The sequence below is a fragment of the Schistosoma mansoni genome, chromosome W (genome assembly GCF_000237925.1).
Source record: "Schistosoma mansoni strain Puerto Rico chromosome W, complete genome".
NCBI lineage: Eukaryota > Metazoa > Platyhelminthes > Trematoda > Strigeidida > Schistosomatidae > Schistosoma > Schistosoma mansoni.
The window spans coordinates 1,247,841-1,269,614 of NC_031502.1; the positions used below are offsets into that span (position 1 = coordinate 1,247,841).

General features: G+C 37.3%; 1 protein-coding gene across 1 annotated transcript; it reads left to right on the forward strand.

The window, feature by feature from the left end:
* Window positions 1-6,692: 6,692 nt before the first annotated feature.
* Window positions 6,693-17,793, forward strand: Smp_064640 (putative trna selenocysteine associated protein (secp43)). The gene is made up of 8 exons (XM_018799881.1): window positions 6,693-6,764; window positions 7,970-8,109; window positions 8,149-8,343; window positions 11,683-11,735; window positions 11,770-11,870; window positions 11,920-12,132; window positions 13,919-14,230; window positions 17,432-17,793. Exons 2-8 carry the CDS (start codon window positions 8,074-8,076, stop codon window positions 17,566-17,568), a joined length of 1,047 nt encoding a protein of 348 aa, XP_018653750.1. The 5' UTR covers window positions 6,693-6,764; window positions 7,970-8,073; the 3' UTR covers window positions 17,569-17,793.
* Window positions 17,794-21,774: the final 3,981 nt, after the last annotated feature.

Genomic DNA, 21,774 nt, shown 5'->3' on the forward strand with positions numbered 1-21,774 from the left:
CAAGCTAGTGATCAACAACAGTTCAGCTTTCTGCCACGTGTCCTTTGTTTGTTGTAAGTCACTGCAGTCTCTATCAGTCATTCCGTCTCTCTGTCAGGAGGTGGGATGCAATAGTTATAAGAGCTCAGAGATGTTACGTAATAATAATAATAATAATTTATTCTCAAATAACAGTTTGTTACATGAGGCATGCCAGTTTACAGGCAAGATCAAATTGTTGAAGAAGTTACAGTTTTCACTGTTGAAAATTATTCAGCTGGGTTGATATTTCATAAGATATGAATGTAAATGGATTTCGTAAGGAATATGTCAACATCACACTTGGCGCACTTTATGGAGGTAGCGTTGCAACATACAACTGATGGTCGAGAATAGATACATGCGAAGTTGGGGGCTTTTAGAAGTTTCGAACTTATATCCCTCCAGAATATTTGAAGCTTCAATAACGGTGTAGGACGAAGTCACCTGTGCCATATCTGTTTTCGGTGGAGTATCTGCAGGAGGCTGAAAAAGGTGTAAGAAAAAGGAAGGACGAAAAGCAGAGCACACAATATTCATGGAGGAATAGTTAAGGTATAACCATTTAGTCTATTTGTCTGTTACTGAAGTACTTATTAGGTTCCATTATTGTTAATAAAACCAATCTGAGAGTTAACGCAGTTAACCTCTCAAAGTCAAGGTATAGGACAGGGTATCCTTTGCTGATTCTGTCAAATGCTCATGTAATAGTTGAATTCCAACCAAAATCACAATAAGGTAGTAGGAAGCAAGCGAAACGGGGATTAAATACGAAGATCGAATCAGAAATAAACAAGATAATATATCACATCGTAAATCGAAGCGAGCATTAATGAGACACCTCCGAATACAATAAATGAGAACAATTTGCCATAAGTCAATATTGGTGCCGACAGCTTAAGCCCAGAAAAGATCATGTTCACATTCTGTCAAATTGCTGGCCGCCGAGAACATGGGTATGTCGTCACTCTTAAAGATCAAAAATCAAAGTAGTTGTCACTTTTATGTTGATATTTGAAGCTGTTTTTTCCTGCCCATTTTTCCAGTGACGACAAATATTTTGGAACTCACTTTTGTTTTTTTTACATTTTACACCTTCACCACCTTTACATTTACTTCAAGGACCAGTGCAGAAAGAATTTCTTCAAGACCGTATTGGGTCATGAGAAAAAAGGGCGAATCTAAGAGGACTTCCTGCAATTCTTCGGATATCGAAATCCCCTAACTTGAATCAAGTATGGTACAATTCATCTTGCAAATTGAGTTTCATATATGAAGGAAACAAGTCAATGATATTTTAGTGGCCCCTTATCTGACTCCAATTGGATAACACGAATGTTATTGAAATATATACCATCAATCCTCGTATAAAACTATTGACTTAACTCGCGTTGGTGAATAATGGAATTAAATAAGTGAAATACAAAAATAGATGTGTCGGATACGCACATTTTGTACACTCATCGATCTGGAAAGACCATTAGTGGGACGAAGCAAAGAGAAGAGAGTGAAGCAAAATGACGTACTGCGGAGAAGGCGTGTGGGTCAATTCGATTTAATCAAGCGTTTATAGATACTTATAGCCAGAAAAAATAAGTTACAGACGCAATGAATAATATAGGAAATGAGCACACATACATTTATATAAAAACGGTCAAGGTTGATAAGCGAATAATTAGCAAGGTCAAAACGTGACTAAAGGAGAATGAATAAATTGGTCCGTCCATAATCTGGTATATATTATGTGGGTTAGCAGAGCAGCCGACACTACAATATCAATCCTAAATAACTTCGTGATCAGGATGGTGGCTCTGTCCACTCAGTACCATTACAGACACTCAAACACGCACTTACTGTTTCTATTTCCAAATAAAGAATCCAACAACCAGCTTTATTGGACGTTGTCAAGAAATTAGTCTCTTGATACAGTCGAATATTGTTTGACCCTACTGAATTCTGTTCATTTCATCTCCATAACTAAAACGTGGCTGAAAATACTAGATTACCGATATATGTAGGCAACCGAAGTTCAGCTGAGCTGAACTAAAGCCATATTGAAAAGGTTAGCCTTGAAATCATTTTCTCTGTTTAAAGATTCCATAAAATCTTCTACAGCCACGCATTTTCTCTGCTGACAGACCATAAACCCAAGGAAAGAATTTCTGTCTATACGGCAAACACACTATAGCTCTGGGTGACAGCGCTTCTGAGCTATAACTTCCATATCAAGTATCACTACCACCCGTCAAACTGATACCCTCTCTCAGTTGATTGGAGTTCAACACTCTGGACCGGAGGATATGATCACACCCTCCATAGCCGTTGAACGAGAAATATGGATTGTAATGGCAGATGTCATTCCAAACACTCCAGTGTCACCAAGTGATGCCTTTGCTGGTTCAATCTTTGGGCAAACTTATATTTTGGTAGTTGATACATACGGCAAGAGATCAGAAACCCAAATGCAAGCTGCACAGTTAGAAAACTGTGTCAACCATTCAATCATTTCAGGTTTTCAAAAGTACTGGTCATCGACAATGGGGCTTAGTTTGTACCTGCAATCATCTGATAATTTTTTCCATAGAACGGGATCGATCATGTCTAAACAGAATTCAAGAGGTTACATGGAGTGACCACACCTGGATGGACAGTCCATACCATTTCGATAAATTGCTCCAGTCTTCATCATTTTTGACATTCTATGATAATTAAGAATATATGAATTATGGTAGAAATTAGGAATCTCAGAATTGACGCAATTTAATCAAAAAGTACTAGATAAGCACAAACGCATGTATTGTAACTGCAATCAGAAATCAAGAAGTCAACAAACACAAAGGAATCGTTAGGTCATGCAACCACCACACATTCTCTTCGTGTTGAGAATGCCACAGGCATTGTAGTTTGACAATGGTTTACCAGCAACACCTATAGTTGAGTCTTGGCAACACAGTGAAATCCAAAGTCGAAAGCGAGGAGGTTGGAAGATATATTTGATAGATTATCAATATATCGGGAAGTGACTGAGCTAAACTGACTAGGGATCGCAGGGGGCGTTGGACACGGCGTTCAGACTCGTGATCTGGTGCGGATACATGACCGGGCGCCTTCACCTAGGTGAGTCTATTAAAACTAATATGATCAGCATCCAATGTCGAACACTTACAGAGCTATTGATCTCGGGGATTTATTCACCGTTCCCGATCAATCCCTCCCTAGTGTGGTAGTGATGAGCCTACGACGTGGCCAGCCAGAAGTTTAAACCCAACGAGTTTGTCGTTGGCAAAGACTCTTCTGATAGCTTGCTATGTTTAGCAGCGTCTGGTCGTCTTTCCTAACAATAAGGGACCGTGAAGTACAACATAGTAATAAAGGAAATTTTGTTTGTTTGTTTTTGGAATTAATGTATGAGTTTAAGCGTATTAAAATATTTTTATTATACATAATAGAGAGGAAAATCAAGATAAGGCAAAAGGTTAACTGGTGTCTTACGTGCAATAGTCGTTTAGATGTTCTAGAAATCTCACTCTTCTTCCAGAACGCATTGTCTTAAGTTTATTTTTCAGACGCTGATGAAGTATCAACGTGCGTGTTGGTTGTCGGATTAAGCACTACAAGTGTAGGGGCCGTGTCGTTTGATTGTTCCGAAGGAAAATTGACGTGGACAGAATTTCCTCCTAAATACACTGCTTTGATTCAATCGGTACTGATGCTACCGTTAGCTCCGTTCTTGTCGACTATAAAGTACTTCGGTTCGCGCTGAAGGACTACGAAGGGTCATTCGTATACTGATTCGAGAGATCGTCGATGTGAGTCTCGACGTACGAAGATGTGTGTACTATATCGTAAGTCAGGTTGAACGAAAAAATCAGTCGATGGAGGTCGAGTGGAAACAGGTTTGCCTGAATTCATTGTGTTTGTAAGCCTACTCGTATAGGAGTTTAGATCCATGTTCATTGAAGAAGGATCCTGGAAGTCGGAGTGTTGTTCCATAAACGAGGAAGTCTAAGGAGTTGGTTCTGGTTTGGTATTTCTGAATGCATACAGTAATGCCATGCCCTTGAAGTCGTTCGAAAACAATGTCCAGATGCTGGAGATGGGGTTATCTGTCCGGACTTTCTATCAGGCAGTCATTAACATACGCATGTACGAAGTTCAGACCTCTGAAAACGTCATCTATGAACCTTTGGAAGGTTTGGGCAGCATTCCTTAGACGGAAAGGCATTTGTAAAAATTCGTAGAGGCCGAAAGGAGTTATGATGGGGGTTTTTGGAATGTCGTTAGTAGCCATAGGAATCTGGTTAAAGACTTTAATCAAGTTGATTTTCGAAAAGACAGTTGTACCTTTCAAGGTAGCTGTCAAATCGTGAATGTGGGGCAACGGGTAACGATCGGGAATGGTTTTATCATTCAGACGCCGATAATCACCATTTGGACGCCAATTATTGCCATCCCTTTTAGGGACCATGTGCAAGGGAGATGCCCATGGGCTGTTTGACGGTCGAATTATTCCTAAGTCTATCATGTGGTCGAATTCGTTTTTAGCCAACCTCAACTTTTCGGGAGCCAGTAGGCGTGTTTTCGAGAATACAGGTGGTCCTGTAGTCGAGATGTGATGTGTAACATTGCTGGTTACACATGGCAATTTCAGTTGTGGTTGATATATCCCAGAGTAGCTATCCAGTAATGGTTGATATAATGGGTCTAATGCATGCTTAATTGTGACTGGGGATAATCAGCAAGCAGAAAGACGAGTTACGCAAACAGATAACTTAGTGTTTGCGACTACTAACCTTCGTTTGCGTGTGTTGATGAATAGATTGTGGTGTTGTAACAGGTCTAAACCAATGATTGTCATAGAAGCATCTGCGACCACGAAAATCCAGTGGATGGGTTTGCGTAAACCCGCGTTAAGGTAGACGTACGTTTTTCCATATTTGGTAATCGGTTTTCCGTTTGCTGCCTGTAAGCTTAAAAGACTCGTGAAGCCTGTCGTTAGAATTTGCTCGAAGAAAGCTAACTTCTGCGCCAGTGTCGACGAGATAGCGAACTTTCGTTGTCACACCCGTGACGTATAAATGACGGCTATGTTCGCCTATGGTTGCCGTTGACACGTGCCATCTGGGAAGTTTCCCGAATTTTTTTTCGTGTCGGTCGACTTGGGGTTCGGGTAATTGCAGGGTTTCCTTCAATTTCTAGAAGACTTGCCATACAGGCTATGATACCAGCACCAGTCGGGGTTATCCGTCTCTCGTGGTCTAGAGACAGATCGCCCACGTGAAACGCTTCTTCTCGGGTTTTGTGACCGTTTACGGTCATTACGAAACCAAACATAGCGTATCAGTGTATGACATAGTTCCATGATGTCATTCTGGGTCGTTTGAGGTTTTTCTTTGACTGAAAAAAACTCGGCATTAGAAGATTTCTTGATTTCTAAGATGCGGTCGGCAGATGCAGCCAGTCCATCTACGGTATTGTTTTGAAACGAGATCAGAACTGCTTGCACCTGTTGCGGGAGTTTGGATAAAAAAGGTCGTTTGAATGGGCCTTCTTCGATAGTTCTTTGTCCTATCACCTCTCTCATCCTAAACAACATATCTGTCATAGAACCATGTTGCAGGTCGATGCTATTAAGGAGTTGGTCTAACCTTTGTCTGTCGGTTAGATCTCCGTGTCTCAAAATCGATCGTTTAATAGTTTCTTAAGGTTCCGAAAAATCACTAGTAAACATACTAGGTGTGACGTACCTGTTTAATTTGTGCGCTAGTGCCTTACAACCGCGAGGAACTGTGTGCATGAGTCCGTAATACCGAGCCCGCAAGAGTCAACTTCTGCGTAGCAGAACCAGGCTTCGATATTGCCCGGCCAAAAAGGCATTAACTGAATCGAGGGTGGGGTGATAGTCCTTAACTTAAATACTTTAAGTGTCTGTTCCGTCATAGTGAAAAATCAAGTATTATAATGAACGAAAAATAAATAATTACAATATATTCGAAAACTCGAAAAAATATATCACAATACGTAGAAATCAAATAAAGCGAAACAATGATTTATGAAGTTCCAAAAAGAAACAGACTCACAGTTTATCGTTTGGTGTACCAGATCACATCGGGTTCACCACTGAAGATACCACCAGTATTGTAGTTTGACAACTCTTTACCAGTAACACCTATGATCGAATCGCACCCACCCAGTTGAAATCAGAAGTCAGAAGAGATGAGGTTGGGAGATATATTTGATAGGTTATCAATATATCGAGAAATGACTAATCTAATCTGGCTAATGATCGTAGGAGATGTTTCCCACTCTGTGCTGTAACGTTATCCGGTACGGATGCCTGACCGAGTGCCTTCAGCTAAACTAGTCCACTAAAAATAGTGTGGTCAGCATCCAATGTCGAACACTTACAAAGCTATTGATTTTGGGGAATCATTTACAACTACAAGCGTACGCACTCAACAACAAAATATACGAATCCACAAATAGCTGCCACAGTGACTCGAAATAGTGCAGTTGAGTAGCTAGGCTACTATCCACTAGACATAACCAAATACTTGGAACCGTGCTGAAACAACAAAAAGCGAGAGCAAAGAAATCAATCAGTTTATACAAGCTCGTGATAAAGATATTGGATATTGAAAATCTGAAGAAAGGTAAGGTCACTAGTGTAAAGCGCCCAAGGTGCACCTTATCTAATTTACGTGTCTAGGGTTTATTCTCTGTGGTCATTGACAATTCCACTCATCGTAAGCCATGGGAATATCATATGATTCAATTATATTTCATCGACTACGGCATTTTCTTTTCCTCACGAAGATTACTAGATATACCAAGTAGAAACTCCTCACGACTATAGCCTAGGCTCTTAAAGACTTCATGAGTGAGAATTTTAAATTTTACAGGTTCTGACGCAAAGGCGAATAATGTGGTCTCGGTATTCAATGTTTTGTGTTTAATGTATCCATTCATAGCTCAAAGTATGGCATCAATATGTATTTGGGACAGCACAAGTTTTTATTACAGCTATAGTACTAACTAATAGTATTTTAATTTTTAATACTCAAGTCGGAATGGCGATTATACCGGAAGCGGTATCGTGAAATAGGGTTTAATTTGTATTCATGACTAGTTATCACTGTACACTAAATAAATTTGTCCTCTTATTATTATTATTATTGATAATAATAATTATTATTGTGTTGTGTTATTTTCAACATTCATCCATTGTTGAGCGTGTTTCTTCGTACTTATATTTTATACCACCATGCACTCTGTTCTCATATAGCTTATTCCAGTTTCATGGTTTATAATCCGCTAACTAAATATTCCCGGTTTAAGATTATAAATTTTAAGTGTACAACAGTCGTTTCCCGATCGCTTCCTCTATTTACCCATGTTTTGTATAATTAGACTAGTCAGTGAGAGTACTAACTTCGTTATATATCTATATCTATGTGACTTAAACAGTGTATACATTTAATATGGACAGGATTCGAAAATATGACAATAAGCCCATAGTCATTTCGTTGCAAAGGTTAACTCGGACTGAACAAGATCAAACTAATATCATTAACAACATCGTTATGTCTCACTATCCTCCATTACCTAGTTTTTAAATGTGGTGCCATACTTGATAAAGTTGCAGCTTTCCTACTGATTACCTCATTTTACTTTATAATTGTTCAAGTCACAGTATATAGTTGTATTTTCATGCGAGTTTACACACACTATCAGAAATAGTTGGAATTTCTTACGAATTACTTGTGTCAGCACAATTTTTTTTAAAGCAATAGTTCTCAAAACCTAAACACTATTTAGTTAGTTACACTAGGTTCTCTCTTTAATCTGGTTAGGAACTTTGCCTGGTTGTTCCAAACTTTACATTGCTTACAATTACCACATTTTTTACCCATGTTTTTTAAGTTATCTACTTTCTCATTCCCATCCACAGGTTCTGGAGTCATTGGAATAAACTTCTGTCAATAATTGCAAACTTATTCCAAGTTTCGACCAAACCTGTTCACATTTAACGGAGATACCTACTTTCCTTAAAATATGCAGAATTTCTCTCATACAATATGGATGGGTGACGTACGTCTTGTTCGGTTTCTATTCATCTCCCTTTTTCAGCTGGAACCTTACATGGATGAAATGTTTATCAAACGAGCCTTTGAGACATCAGGTGAAAATATAGTGAGTGTAAAAGTTATCCGAAACAAAGCGACTGGACAAACTCTTGGTTATGGTTTCATAGAGTTTGCTAACTCAACATCTGCGAGAGACGCAATGCTTAAGTTGAATGGCAAGCTCATTCCTGGAGCCCCGGTATGTTTTATTAGGATGAATCATTCGTTTAATCTTAATTTTAAACTGAATGAAAGTTTTGTATACGTATTTCCAAAGCGTTTTAGATTTAATAAGGCTTTATGTTGGGATATTTTGTAGACCACTGTCAGCATTTAGTTGGCAAACATTTTACTATAAATTGAATCATGATAATTAGACAGTCGAAATATCAAATTACACTCTATTCTGATCATTATCGTAATTCACGTTTGAATATTTGGGTTTCGTAACGCCTTCCTCATAAGCCTCTCTATCTTATCACAATCAAGGTACTGTAATGTAAGTAAAAAGATTCTTGAGCATATAACACTGGTTTTCATCAAGTATCATTAGTTCATTAAACATGATTGAAGAAAATATTGTGCTCATATTTAGCAATAAATCTATTTGCTGCTCTATATACACGAGAAATTCTTCATTCTGATGAGTACTGGAAGTAGTTAATAGATTATTTCCCCCATACTGATCAATCATATATACCAAATGCATGCAAAATTGTACGTTTCTTGACTGAATTTTTCACTTAGCGCCTTAAATATCTCTATTCAATATTACTTTATGAGGTCGTTGCCCACTTCAATATTGTTTAGGAATAAGGTATAGCGACTCTATACTGACTTTCATGAAGCTAAACAACTGTAGGGTATTCTAAGACAGCTCTTCTATCAGTTTCCCATGCAAATATGCTGCTGGTCGTCAATCATCTTTGGAATTTCAACCATGGATTCTAATGCGGTTTTTGCGTGATCTAATGAGTAGATGACGTTCATCTAATAGGATCATAGGATGCGATATTGATGAATGATCAAAATTAATTCATTTATAGTCCAAGCTTTAGCACTGCTCTAGTCATCATATTAGTTGCTGCTCATCATCCAAATGTCCCTGGTGATCTGATTAAAGAGAGACTATTGATTTTTCATCTTCACTATCTGGGATGATTTGAATGGGTAGACGTTTTTTATCTCCAGGCTTCATACTGATATGGTACATTGTTTTGCTAATGTTATACTTAAGGCTCATTTTAATTCACCTCACCTATAGACCGACTGTTTCACTCAAGTATTATCGGGCACAGTATCGCCCTATTTCAAGCAAAGCTGACAAAATGCAGAGTCTTCTGACCACCATAAACAACTATGCAGGCATGTTCGGGATGCGATTCTCTCCCTCGAAGTGCAAAATGTTACTTCAGGATTAGGTTGCATCGACACCTGAACTAATGATAGGGAGTGAAGCAGTTGAGCGTGTCGACCGCTTCACTTATCTTGGGAGTCTCATCAGCCCTTGTGGTCTGGTGTGTGACGAAATCTCATCACGGATACAGAAGGCTCGTCATTTGTGGCGTAGGCGAGATATCCGTCTAGCAACCAAAGGACGGGTTTACTGTGCAGCAGTTCGTTCCGTTCTACTTTATGGCAGTGAAACATGGCCGATAAGAGTAGAGGATATTCGTAGGCTACTAGTATTCGATCATAGGTGTCTTCGAGGCATTGCTCGTATATCCTGGGACCACCGTGTAAGTAATGCAGTTGTTAGAAAACGGGTACTAGGTAAGGATGGCAAATCGATTGATGAAGTAGTGAAACTTCATCAGTTGAGATGGCTGGGACACGTGTTACGTATGCCCAACCACCGACTACCCAGACGTGCAATGTTTTATGGTATAGGAGTAGTTTGGAAGAAAGCTAGGGGCGGCCAGACCAAAACATGGCACAAATCCATGAAGTCACTGACAATTGGACTGAGCCATGTTGGTAGGTGTAGACTACCTGGTTGGGATTCGCGAGATGATAGCAACCGATGGTTAGAGACCTTGGGTGACATGGCTCAAAATCGTTTGTAATGGCGAAGGTGCATCCACTCTTTGTGTTCTACCAAATTCCAACCTTTTGTATTCTTCATGTCCCTATCCTTTTTCTCTTTCCAAATTTATTTCACCGTATTATACTCCTTAAATAACATCTTCAAACCCTAATCTTTCCGATTACTGCTTATACTCTTACTACTTCAACGACTATGGGATTTGAATTGACAACTTCATCTCTGTGCTAATGTGGTATGGCAACTCGAACTGATGTACGTATGTACGAAGTTCTACGTTGTGACTGACTGACTGACTGAAGCTATTTAGAAATCACTATCATTTTATGTTAAAAAGGCCAGTCAGAATGGATCAACGAAGTATCATGAGATGTTTAAAGTTTATATAATAAAGTGTTATTTTATTAGACCAAAAAAGGATGAATACATATATTATGCTGAGTTAGACTTCAAGTTGCTCTTAACAACCACTAAGTTTCAATATTATTGGAACTACTACCAATTGATTGTAATATATCTGTGGACATTTGCATCGTACATTTGTCCTTCATTTCATGGCGTCTTTTAATAAAACTGTCACATCCTATTCTTCTGGCTAATTTTAGCGACAGATAATAATTATTTGAAGAATTTCTAGGATACGGTTTGTAAAGTTTGTTTTATCTTTACTACATATATATTCTTGTACTCTCGGGCACCAGAATAAAGAAATGATGGAGTTTGAGGAAATAGAGGAAGAAATGTAAGTACAATGAAAAAAATAAAATAGAGATCGATAGATGTACAAATAAAGTATATGAGATGTCGTTCAGTGAAAAATACAACTATTAAAGTTTATTGAAGTCAGTATAATTAGTATTAAAGTGATTTATTTACATCGCTTTTAAAAATCACAATATAATTGTTATCTTATTGGAGGAATTGTTGCGTTTCACTAGGATGGTGGGTTATTGAATTTGAAGCTAGCTTTTATTATAGATTGGTATCAGTTAAAGAACCATTAAAAACCAGGTAGCATTTAACAGTCTGAAACTATTCAGCAGTGCTCGTCGACTATTCCACTCTGTTTGAACTGTCAGCCTTTAGACCTAGCGTTGAATGCGTTAAGTTTAAGCCATGGTCTACGATAATATATTTGTTACTTGCCAAGTTCAGCCTTCTCGGGTGTGATGGATATCACGTTTCAAATTATAGTTATAATCACAGTATCTTAAGTTTATTTAAGTTGTAAATGTGAACCACTGTATCCCTACACAGTGCTGGTCTGAAATTATTGTACTCCTGATAAAACCTAAAAGCTGTGAGCTTGATGTGGTACAAGTCAATAAAAAGTCCCGAAATAGGACGATACAACTGTTCAGTTCTTCCTGGTTCTCACTGTTGATCTGGATTTGATGTCAGTCTGTAATTAAAACTAACTCCATGTTGTATCCCCCTTTTTATGGATAAGGATATTCATACTTTATTTGATTACTTTGTTTAATTTTTTTATAGACGAGAAGATTTAAACTTAATCATGCTAGTTACGGGAAAGATAGCACCTCTAGGTATGGATCTATTGAATAATATTAATCTTTTCAGTAATGAATGTTCGTTATTTGTTGGTGAACTAACAGAAGATGTTGATGATCTTGCGTTATTCAATGCTTTTAAAAAATATCCAACATGCCGTTCAGCTAAAGGTAACTATCACTATAGAAGTGTGTTCTTATTAATCATTATAATTAATAGTTGTGATGACAAATGGCAAATCTCGTGGATACGGTTTTGTTCGTTTCCTCACTGAATCTGATATGGATAAAGCGTTGATTGAAATGCAGAATTATTGTGGTTTAGGCTATAAACCGATTCGAGTGAGTCTTGCTATTCCGAAGCGTTATAATGCAGATGGAAGTTTGGTTGTTACTACAACAGCATCTGAGACGAGTTCAGTGGTTCCAAGTGGTAAGTAATTAAAATTTATCGAACACAGTTGGTCATTAGCAGTTATGAGTGTTTTTAATTCGATAAAGTTTATTAACTCTTCTTTATATGTAATCAGATTAGTTTTTATCCCTTACTAATCTACGTCTTCATGCATCACCAGTTTTCTAAACATTCACTAAAACGTTGAACAAAATCCGACTCAGTCAGAATACTCAAATCCAATTAACATGTGTTTGCTTCATGCCTCGCCTATGTTCTCTTCGTTTTATTCATCCCTTAGCTTATGTTTTTGTAGACAAAGATTTCATTTTTAGTGAAAAACGATTCTCCAAATTATTTTGTATGAAAACTAGAAGTCAATTGAACTAAATAATAACTCTTCAATTACACAAGGGGAGTCATTTTCTTTGATTTAAGCACAAAGGACGTATATAGAGAGTTCAGAAGGGGTTTTGTGGAGATTTAGTATGTTTCATAGTTGAAAGCATGAGTCAATTGAAGCTAGACCACCATCGAAAACCTGGAAGCACCGGACGGCCGTTTCGTCCTATTATGGGACTCCTCAGCAGTGCGCATCCACGAACCCGCTCTCGCGAGATTCGAACCCAGGACCTACCAGTCTCGAGCCAGAGCCCTTAACCGATAGACAACTGAGCTGGCATCCAACGGTGTTAATGTCTACCTAGCTTCAATTGACTCATGCTTTCAACTATGAAATATAGAGAGTTCACTGTAAGCTTTTCAAAATTTTGTACCACATATTTAATTTTTACCAACGTGCCTCCAAATGCCCTGGTGCATCGGAGGGTGAGGAGAGTTCGCTTTCCCTTTTTAAATACTCTCATCGAGTCACTGCCATGGAGTTTCTACTTACTGCCTACTCGCGACGGGGATGTTTACAAAATCAAGAGGATGAAAAGCAAATGCCCAGCGCTTTAACCGGGTTAGTGAGTACGGATGGTCCATTTAGTAGAGTTGGAAAACCCTGATTCCAAACCAATGCTACATATGTGCTCTACGATCCTAAATGGACAAATGGCGTATGAACTTATTGTTGGTCACCAGTTACCATAGAACTACAACTCTTAAAGTTGCTCCACTGACTTGTGCATTGGACCTCCAGATCAAAGGCTCGGGGTGTTGTCTCTTAAGAAAACCACCTGCTTTGGTTTGTGTGCTTGAGAAGTATCCCACAACATACAAAGTTAGATGATTTGTGTGGAGCATATTTATATTGGTCCCCGCTGTATCAATGTTAATATGTTTAAATAAGTAATTAATAATGAAAACAATGTATACAAGGACCTCAGGAGCCCTAACTTTCATTTCTCGTATTACCCTTCAATCCCGTAGATTATGTTTAGAAATAAAAACATCTAGGACGTGACCCCAGAGGTCACCATTTATACAACATATGCCCTACATAAGATAAAGAATTTTGGGAGATTTTCATTGATTGTGAACAAATAAAATCCTATTTGATAACTTCTAGGTTGATTTGATAAATGATGACCAGCATTGAGTTGTAGGATCCTACCAAGTAGTTTCACGTACATAATTAGTCATTTCTGATAATTTCATGTTTACCTAACAAATTTTTACAGTAAGATTTCCACACTTAATACTTACCAATAATTTAAGTTTTTAGAACGTTAAACCACTCAAAAATATAAATAAATCAAATGTAGTTATTCTTTTTAAAGTTTATTTTCTTCATTGGGTGTGGTGAAATTTCGATTTCGTACTGTTTTTTTAAGAATTATATATTTTAATCATGACATCACTAATCGCTCCCTTTTTTTAGGTATGCCCGATCCATTCACTGCTGCAGTTGCGGCTGCTGTGACGGGGAATTCTGCAGCTCAAGCAGAATATTACCAAGCTTATCAACAATACTATCAACAGTACTATGCTTCTCAATATGCAGCTCAGTTTTATTCCAGTGAATCATCTACAAATGGCGACTCAGCTAATTCTGGGATAACATCGATTGCCGGTGGTGGTACGCTTGTAGGTGATGCTACAGTTCAACAGCATGCATTCGTCGATGCTGCTGCCTCACATTTATATGCTAGAGCACTTCAGCAAGGCACCGGTTCACAAGAATATGCCCCAGGTATTATAATATCAGCATCCCATAAATTCGTAATTTATTTTTGTGTGAAACTATAACCTAGCAAAGAATCACTATGGTTTAGGGCTCACTTTACTATTAAAGTTTAGTTTTAATGCAATAGAGGTTCACTTTGTGTGGTCTGAACCAGTGTCTGTAATCCTCTCAGTGACCACATTTTACCATTTATTTTTATTTATTTATTTAAACACATAAATATTGGTACAAGGAAGCACCAGATACATATGCGCCATACAAATCTCATCCGATTTGCTTGAGGGCTGTGATACTGCCCAGGTGCCCGAACTGAAGCAGGTGGTTTTCTTAGGGGGCCACACCCCGAGCCTTTGAACGAAAGGTCTGATCCACAAGGCAGTGGAGCATCGTGAGGAGATGCAGTCCCATGGTAGCCGTTGACCAGCAGCAGGTTCATTCGCCATTCGTTCCATCAGGATACTGGAACCCATGTGCACCATTGGTTTGGAATCAGGGTTTTCCAACTCCCCTAGGTGGACCCTCCGTGTCCACCAACTCGGTTAAAGCGCCGGACATTCGCTTTTCGTCTTCTCACTTTCGTAAACAACACCCGTGATGCGAGAAGGCAGTGAGTAGGACTTGTGTGGCAGAGGCTATATATTCGCTGGCCATGTGAGAGCATTTGGAGAGGGAGAGTGGGCTCTCCCCACTCTCGGCCATACCAGGGCATTTGGGGGTATAGTGGTGAGTATCTCCGCCTGTCACATTTTACCAACTAGTCAGTGATTTTGAACTTTTTTTGCTTACTTCATTCACAGTATTATTATCATCATCCTCACTTGATTTATGTTTCGTTCTTTAGCACGATAACTCTAAGTATCACTGTTTCTCATTAAATCGTTGAAAAATAAATAGACATCAAGTTTTCATCTAACAAGATTTTATTTGATCCTAGTTACCGTATTTTTCAAGTAGATTATCTCAGCACTGGCTGCTCGTATTAATGACAAATCCTCACTCTGTACCATCAGGACACAAGCGTTTCATAATCCTGAAATACCGGATGACTCATAAACTTATTTTAATCATAGTTACTATGACAATGTACTCGGTGGCATCTCTTTTTTTGTCAAATTTATCAGGACTTTTGATTGAATAATCAATGCTTGTTTGTTTCCTAAGAAAAATAGTATCCCTTCGGTTTGGGCTCCCTTTAAATATCACTTCACACATGCTTCGTCAGTTTAAAATAATAAATTTAGGGAATTTACTGTATAGTTACAAAATTCTGATAAGCTACCACGATTAGCTTTTTTCTTATAACAATTTACGTTTATGCTCTGCTTTATTTTAAGTTCTTCCCTTTTTAAACTGATTCACATAGCCAAATATTTGTGTATTGTGTATTGTACTATTCAAGACAGGCAGCCTAAAACCACATATTTCATTTTAAACTTCCTGCGTTCAACCTCCAAATCCCAGTGTAAAACAAATGAAATTCCCGTCAATTTAGAACTGCAACCAAACATCATACCGAACTTATTTCAACTTTTAGTGGAATTCTTTCTAAAGTGTAGACCTGAATCTGTCACTCTAATAAGATACCATGGAAATGATCAACATCATTGCTTGTGGTTTTGAGTGACTCCTCGCTTACAAATTTTTTTATGAGACCCTTACTCTACACTTTCACTTCTCTTAGTCTGTTTAATTAGACGATAAACATAATAGTAATATGGTTAAATTTTTTACATGAAGCTTTAATAAGTTTATTTGAAGATCACAAAAGATGCTTCTGTTCCTTATAATTGTTATAAACTGTTCTATCAGTAAAACAGATAACTATACCTTCTACCTTCGACTTATATAAAAGTAAGTTAATATAAAAAACAAAAAACTCTTCAGATGTAGAGTCAATCGGTAAAGTCAATAACCATTGATCTGGTGGGCCATGTAAGAAAATTCCGACTTAAACCCTGATTTGTGACGTAATATGACCAGTTATAAACCTTAGTTTATATAATATAGAACCATTCATAGCAGTTACAAGGTATTAATTTTAATGAATGTCCAAATCTTGTACTCAATATATATATATAATCAATAGTTGGAAATGCTTTACGTTATGTCGTGATATGTTCTCCAACAGTACAAAACACGTCCTTTGTTTGAAAAGACAATGGATATTCAAACATTTGTTGTCTTTTTATTACTAATCTTAATGTCATTATTCTCTGTTTTCTCGTGTTATTTCATGATATTCCCTATTCTCTGTGTTATAATTCATGGTTCCTGTTTGTATGTTGACATAAAGGTTGATTCAAAAGTATTTCATAAATAGCAACACCATGTGTTACCACAAGATACTTACGATGGTATAATATGTATCATATAATGTGTATAACAAAAGAGAAGTACAATTTGTCAATTGATTTAATAGTGTTGATATGAAGTGTTACTGTCAACTCTTCATTTCATTTATTACTTTGTATACGAATAATTTCTTTCAAACCAGTTTTTTCTGTGTCTTGACATTCGTTCCTTTTAAACACTAGATTATTATTTTAAATATTATGGGTAATAGTCACTTGGACTCCGCCTGTAGCTCCGGGGGCTACTGCCGGTCCCAAGCCCGGGTAAAGGAGGAGGGTTGGGCATGGGGTTAGCGACCCCATCCCGTAAAAAACCAACTGGCTAAAAAAACGCTAACCAGAAAAAAATATTCAAACCATTTAAACTCTGCCATTGGAGTTGAAGCAATAATTATGACGTCTCGTGATGAAAGCCGAGTTCCTTCGGAAGTCATGAGGCCGATGCACCTTCTAACAACCAGAGCGACAATTTTTATAGGTACATGGAATGTCCGGACAATGTATGAGACCGGAAGAGTTTTCTGAATTGCTGCAGAATGGTCACTTGACCGCAGTTCAAATCATCTTATACTGACTGATTTAATATACATAAGTATTATAGGCCTTATTATACTCCATTATTACAAAATATGAAATAACGCTTCAAGTAATAGTTATTTAGTACGTTTTCTTATGAAAAAAGTACTATTAATTAATGAACTAGTCGATCACATTAACTTTAGCAAATCAGTTTTTAATTAGATTTTTTGGTATTAACAAAGAAGAATGTTTGTTTGAATTGTATACTTAGGTATTCTTATTTAGTAACGTAAATTTTCCTTAATTTTTGTTTTCTTTGCCGAAATTTGTTATTTAGAACCACATGTATTATCATCAGCTTGTGATCGTCCACGACATGTAGATGATTTAGATGAAGTATTCAATTTTTTGGAATCATCACGATGGCATGTTACTGATCCATCATTAGGATTATTTATTAAAATAAGACCATAACTATTTATCCGTCTTTATTACTCCTATTTTTTAGTAAAGTACATTGTGTCTTTATACGTTTAAACAAAGTATATTGAGTTTGTTTGGTTATATGATGTAAATACATTTCCTGCATATGTACGTTTTTAGTTTTGTTTCATATAAGCATTTAATTATTACATTGATGTAATCTTTTGTAAAAAAATAATCTAGGGTCCTCAATAAAATATTTTCCCTGTTGTTTAGTTAGAAGTAGCCGTAGTTAAATAAGAATGTTATCAGAAAGGGTTTGTGGATATTATAGTAATTCTAATAGTTGAGATTGATAGGTCCTGGGTTCGAATCTCGCGAGGCGGGATCGTGGACGTGCACTGCTGAGAAGTTCCATAATAGGACGAAACGGCCGTCCGGTACTTCCAGGTTTTCCATGGTGGTTTAGCTGCAATTGATTCATGATCTCAACTGTCAAAATGGGGATATATTGGAATTCTCTTTACAAATTATGATATAGACAAATAGATCGAGATCTCAGTAATAAGTCTTTTAGATGTTCAAGTAAAAACTGATTTCGATAGTGTAATAAGCAGACAAAGATTATCAGAACTATGTAATATATTAGCGCAATACATTCCGAACAATCTGTTAAGAACATTTATATATAAAAATAAAAGGTCATCTAGACTGGAAATGGGAGTAAGAGGTGACAAGGATGGTAATAATAATGATAAAAATAATGTGAAAACTATTTGAAACCTAATCACTCTGGATAATAGGGTAATATTATCAGGATAGGTTTAAGGTGAGAACAAACTGTTTTTGAATACACAAAGGGGGTTTGGATTCTCGTATGGTGGTGTATATATAAAAGGGTGTATACTAAGGTTTATTGAAGTCTTAGCCATGTGAGAGTCCAAACCCCTTTGTGTATTCAAAATTCAGTTTGGAAATCTTTATCTTTTGATCAAGTTACTAATTCAGCCGTTTGAGCATAATGTCGAAAGGTTTAAATCAACACTGGTGGACTGTTGCTTTAGATACTTAAATCATGGACGTAGTTTGGAAGGAATTTTGACGAAAAAACACAAGGAAGCTTTAAGAAAACTTAAGACTAATGACAATTTATTAATCACAAAACCATACAAAGGTTATGGAGTATTTCTCATGGATAAAAACAACTATATTGTCAGGATGAAAGCCTTTTTAAATGATAAAAGTCGATTTTAGGAGTTGGTAGTTATTCATATCTAAAACAGGTCGAAGGGGAGAGCTATTTTTATGTATTTTTGGAAGGCCATATAGCCTTGGTGTAATCGTTCCTGTAGGTTTCAACATTTCGTACACTTCTGGATTAGAACCCTGTTGCTTAATTTGTTTCAATGAATCTATTAGTTGCTTTGCAATCTTGATTTCCACGTCGTTTTTCAGTACCAATTTCTTCAAAACCATTCGTTTCGGTACCTCGTTAGTCCACACTGGAGGATGTGATGATGGTGTGTTGTTAGTCGGTAAAGCTAGATTTCCTTAAAATGTTGAAATCTTAGGGTTTGCCTAGGACGTTTCATCAATAGTAGCTTCTAAGACGCTTTTTAATTCGGCCGGAAGCGTAGAGATTCGTCAGGATATGCTTGAAAGCTGGGGTCTGAGTAAGCGTGTATGGTGTTGATTGTAGTTACGTTATATCACACCCACCAAAAATGCTATGTGAACATCCTCTTGGTACATTGGGTGCAGGAAGCATTTTAATGAATTTCCGTGGGTTTTTAATTTCATACCTCAAAACCCATGTATTTGCCTTACACTCGTAACTGAGATACGATGGACATATCTCTGAATAACGTTTTATTTCAGACTAGGAGTGGTAAATATGATCATTTTTGCTTTTAGTCATTTTGGGGAGTGAAATTATCCGTCATCACATTTGAAATTTCTAAACCCATATACGTGAGGCGTGCGCAGAGTTGAGTGTGCCGTTTTAATTGACAAAAAAGTAACATAAGATGGATGCGGAGTTGTGTCCAGGTCAAATTCGCCACCACGACCTTCAGTGTCTCTGTTGAAGGCAGGGATTCTGCATTTGAAGTGATTGGTGTTGGTTGAACGTATGTTAGTTTACATGAGTTCGTAGTGTTCGCAAAACTTGGTTGTCTATTGACGTCTGGAAACTTAAAAAAAGTTTTAAATTTGCTAAGTCTTCTAATTGAACGCTAGATTTAGTCACATAGCTTTAATAGAAACTCACAGTCTAGATCTACACGGTGGCTTGAACACGAGAGAAAAGGCGCAGAATATGTGAGAAGCACTTTACTCCAAAGGTCCGTTTATGTACAGAAAATCTAGAGTCCAATCAGAAGACTTATTAGATTTAGGGTGTGTTGTCTTTTTTTAGTGCAAACATTTCAGTTGTTTCTAGGTAATTGTCCACCGGATAGCTGCCGTTATGTCCGCTTTGTAGAAGATAGTCGTATCTTCCAAAAATTAATGTAATATCAGTAACTACTTTAAAACGCGATTCTAGGGACCGTTTATTTACCTTGGCAGGAATATGTCTAGCGCTATTGCTCAAGCTTTCCGTACCCAAGATATTTCTGGTGAATAGTTAAAGCATCCGGTGTTGAACGAATTCTTTTTGTTTTAGGAAACTTTAATTAATTTCGATGCGTGAGATAAGCGTAGTCCTGTTGATTTATAGAATACGCGTACTCATTATATGAAAGTGGAGAAAGCAGATGATTGCGAACAAATCCTCAACTCATAGGTAAGAAATCAGTTTCTTCATGATGTCCAAGACCAGGCTACTTCATGATACGGATCCGAATTATTAACTAAATATGTGCTGTCATGTACACCAAATGAGATCCAGAATATTCCCTGTGAGAATATTGTCTCATTATCTGCAATTAGCTATCATGCTCATTCACCATTCATGTGTACGACATATGACATAGTTTATGACAAGCTTAAACCTCGCCCAAATGTGTAGGGGGAAAACATAGCGGCCATACAGCAGTGTGCCACAACAACTGACTGGTCGACAAATACTAGCTCGCCAACTGAAGATGCTCTGTCCATATTTAAATTTACACAGCCTTGTTACGTCCTAATTTATACCAGGCTTGGTACAACATAGATCTAATAACTGCTCATCATGATCAATCAAATAGGAAACCATAACGAGTGTTGGAAGTATATTTTTTGTTTTAAAGAAAGTCATAAGGTGTTGACCTCTTTATCAAACAGCAAGAGAGTTGTTACATGTAGCTAATAAGGTTCAAGTATCCTGAATATCAGTGCTTCGAGCCGCTCCTTTGTTGACTATTACCATCACTTAACAACATTTAACGTTCAGAGATGAACGTTCTAGCTTAAATCGTCATGGTGCTAGAGTTCAATGTTATTCCACTTCCACCAAAAGTACATACCAACAACAAAAATTTTTAAATTGTCTTTTAGCTCATCGTATCTGTTTTTTAAAACTGAAAAATGACTCACTTGTAGTAATGAACAACAGTCCCGTAAGAGAGTTATTAAGCACATTATTGAGATAAGCTTGTATTATATCGTACATTTTGACGTCTTTCGTAATAAGTGGCCATCGAGAAATGGCAGCAGTCAGAAGATCATTCATAGGTCATGTTTATATTGTTAAACTTAGCGCAGTGCATTAATGCACCAAGATGGACACCAGTCTCTAAGGAGAGGATTTATAAGTAATTCGTCCTCTATGTATGTGATCACTGACAAATTATTTAGCCTGTTTAGACAAGTATTTGATTATTCTCAAACCTTTGTTTTCAACCGGAGCCTAATATTGGGAACACATAGGGTTATATTCTTTCTAGTCCCTGAAGGAACAACACAAAATTTGTGCTTATCCTTAACGAATGATCCTCGATGAAAAGTGGATGCAGGTGCTCTCTTTTCAGTTGGGAGCAGTCTGAAATTTTGAATTCCACAGATTATCTATTGTTTAGAGTGCCTTTTTGTACAGGGTTTTGTAGTGAGAATATTGACTCTTGTTTGATGGCAAATAAAATGTGTAATGTTCTATGGTCTGTCAAACATCACGGCGCAAAATCACCAATCAGGACACTGATAAATATGGTATTGTCCCTATGATGGACCAATAACGCGTTGACCATCACGACCAGCCTTGATTCAACTCTGAATCCTTGTTGATTTTATGTATGGTAGCTTCTCATCTAACCTAGCCGGTTCAGTCCAGATATA

What these genes read in the sequence shown, in the direction of transcription:
- Smp_064640 (XM_018799881.1), top strand. Translation starts at nt 8,074, where the DNA reads ATGCAGAATTTCTCTCATACAATATGGATGGGTGAC. An exon ending in AGCTCATTCCTGGAGCCCCG is followed by an intron (nt 8,344 to 11,682) that starts GTATGTTTTATT and finishes ATTTTTTTATAG; the next exon opens with ACGAGAAGATTTAAACTTAA. An exon ending in AACATGCCGTTCAGCTAAAG is followed by an intron (nt 11,871 to 11,919) that starts GTAACTATCACT and finishes TATAATTAATAG; the next exon opens with TTGTGATGACAAATGGCAAA.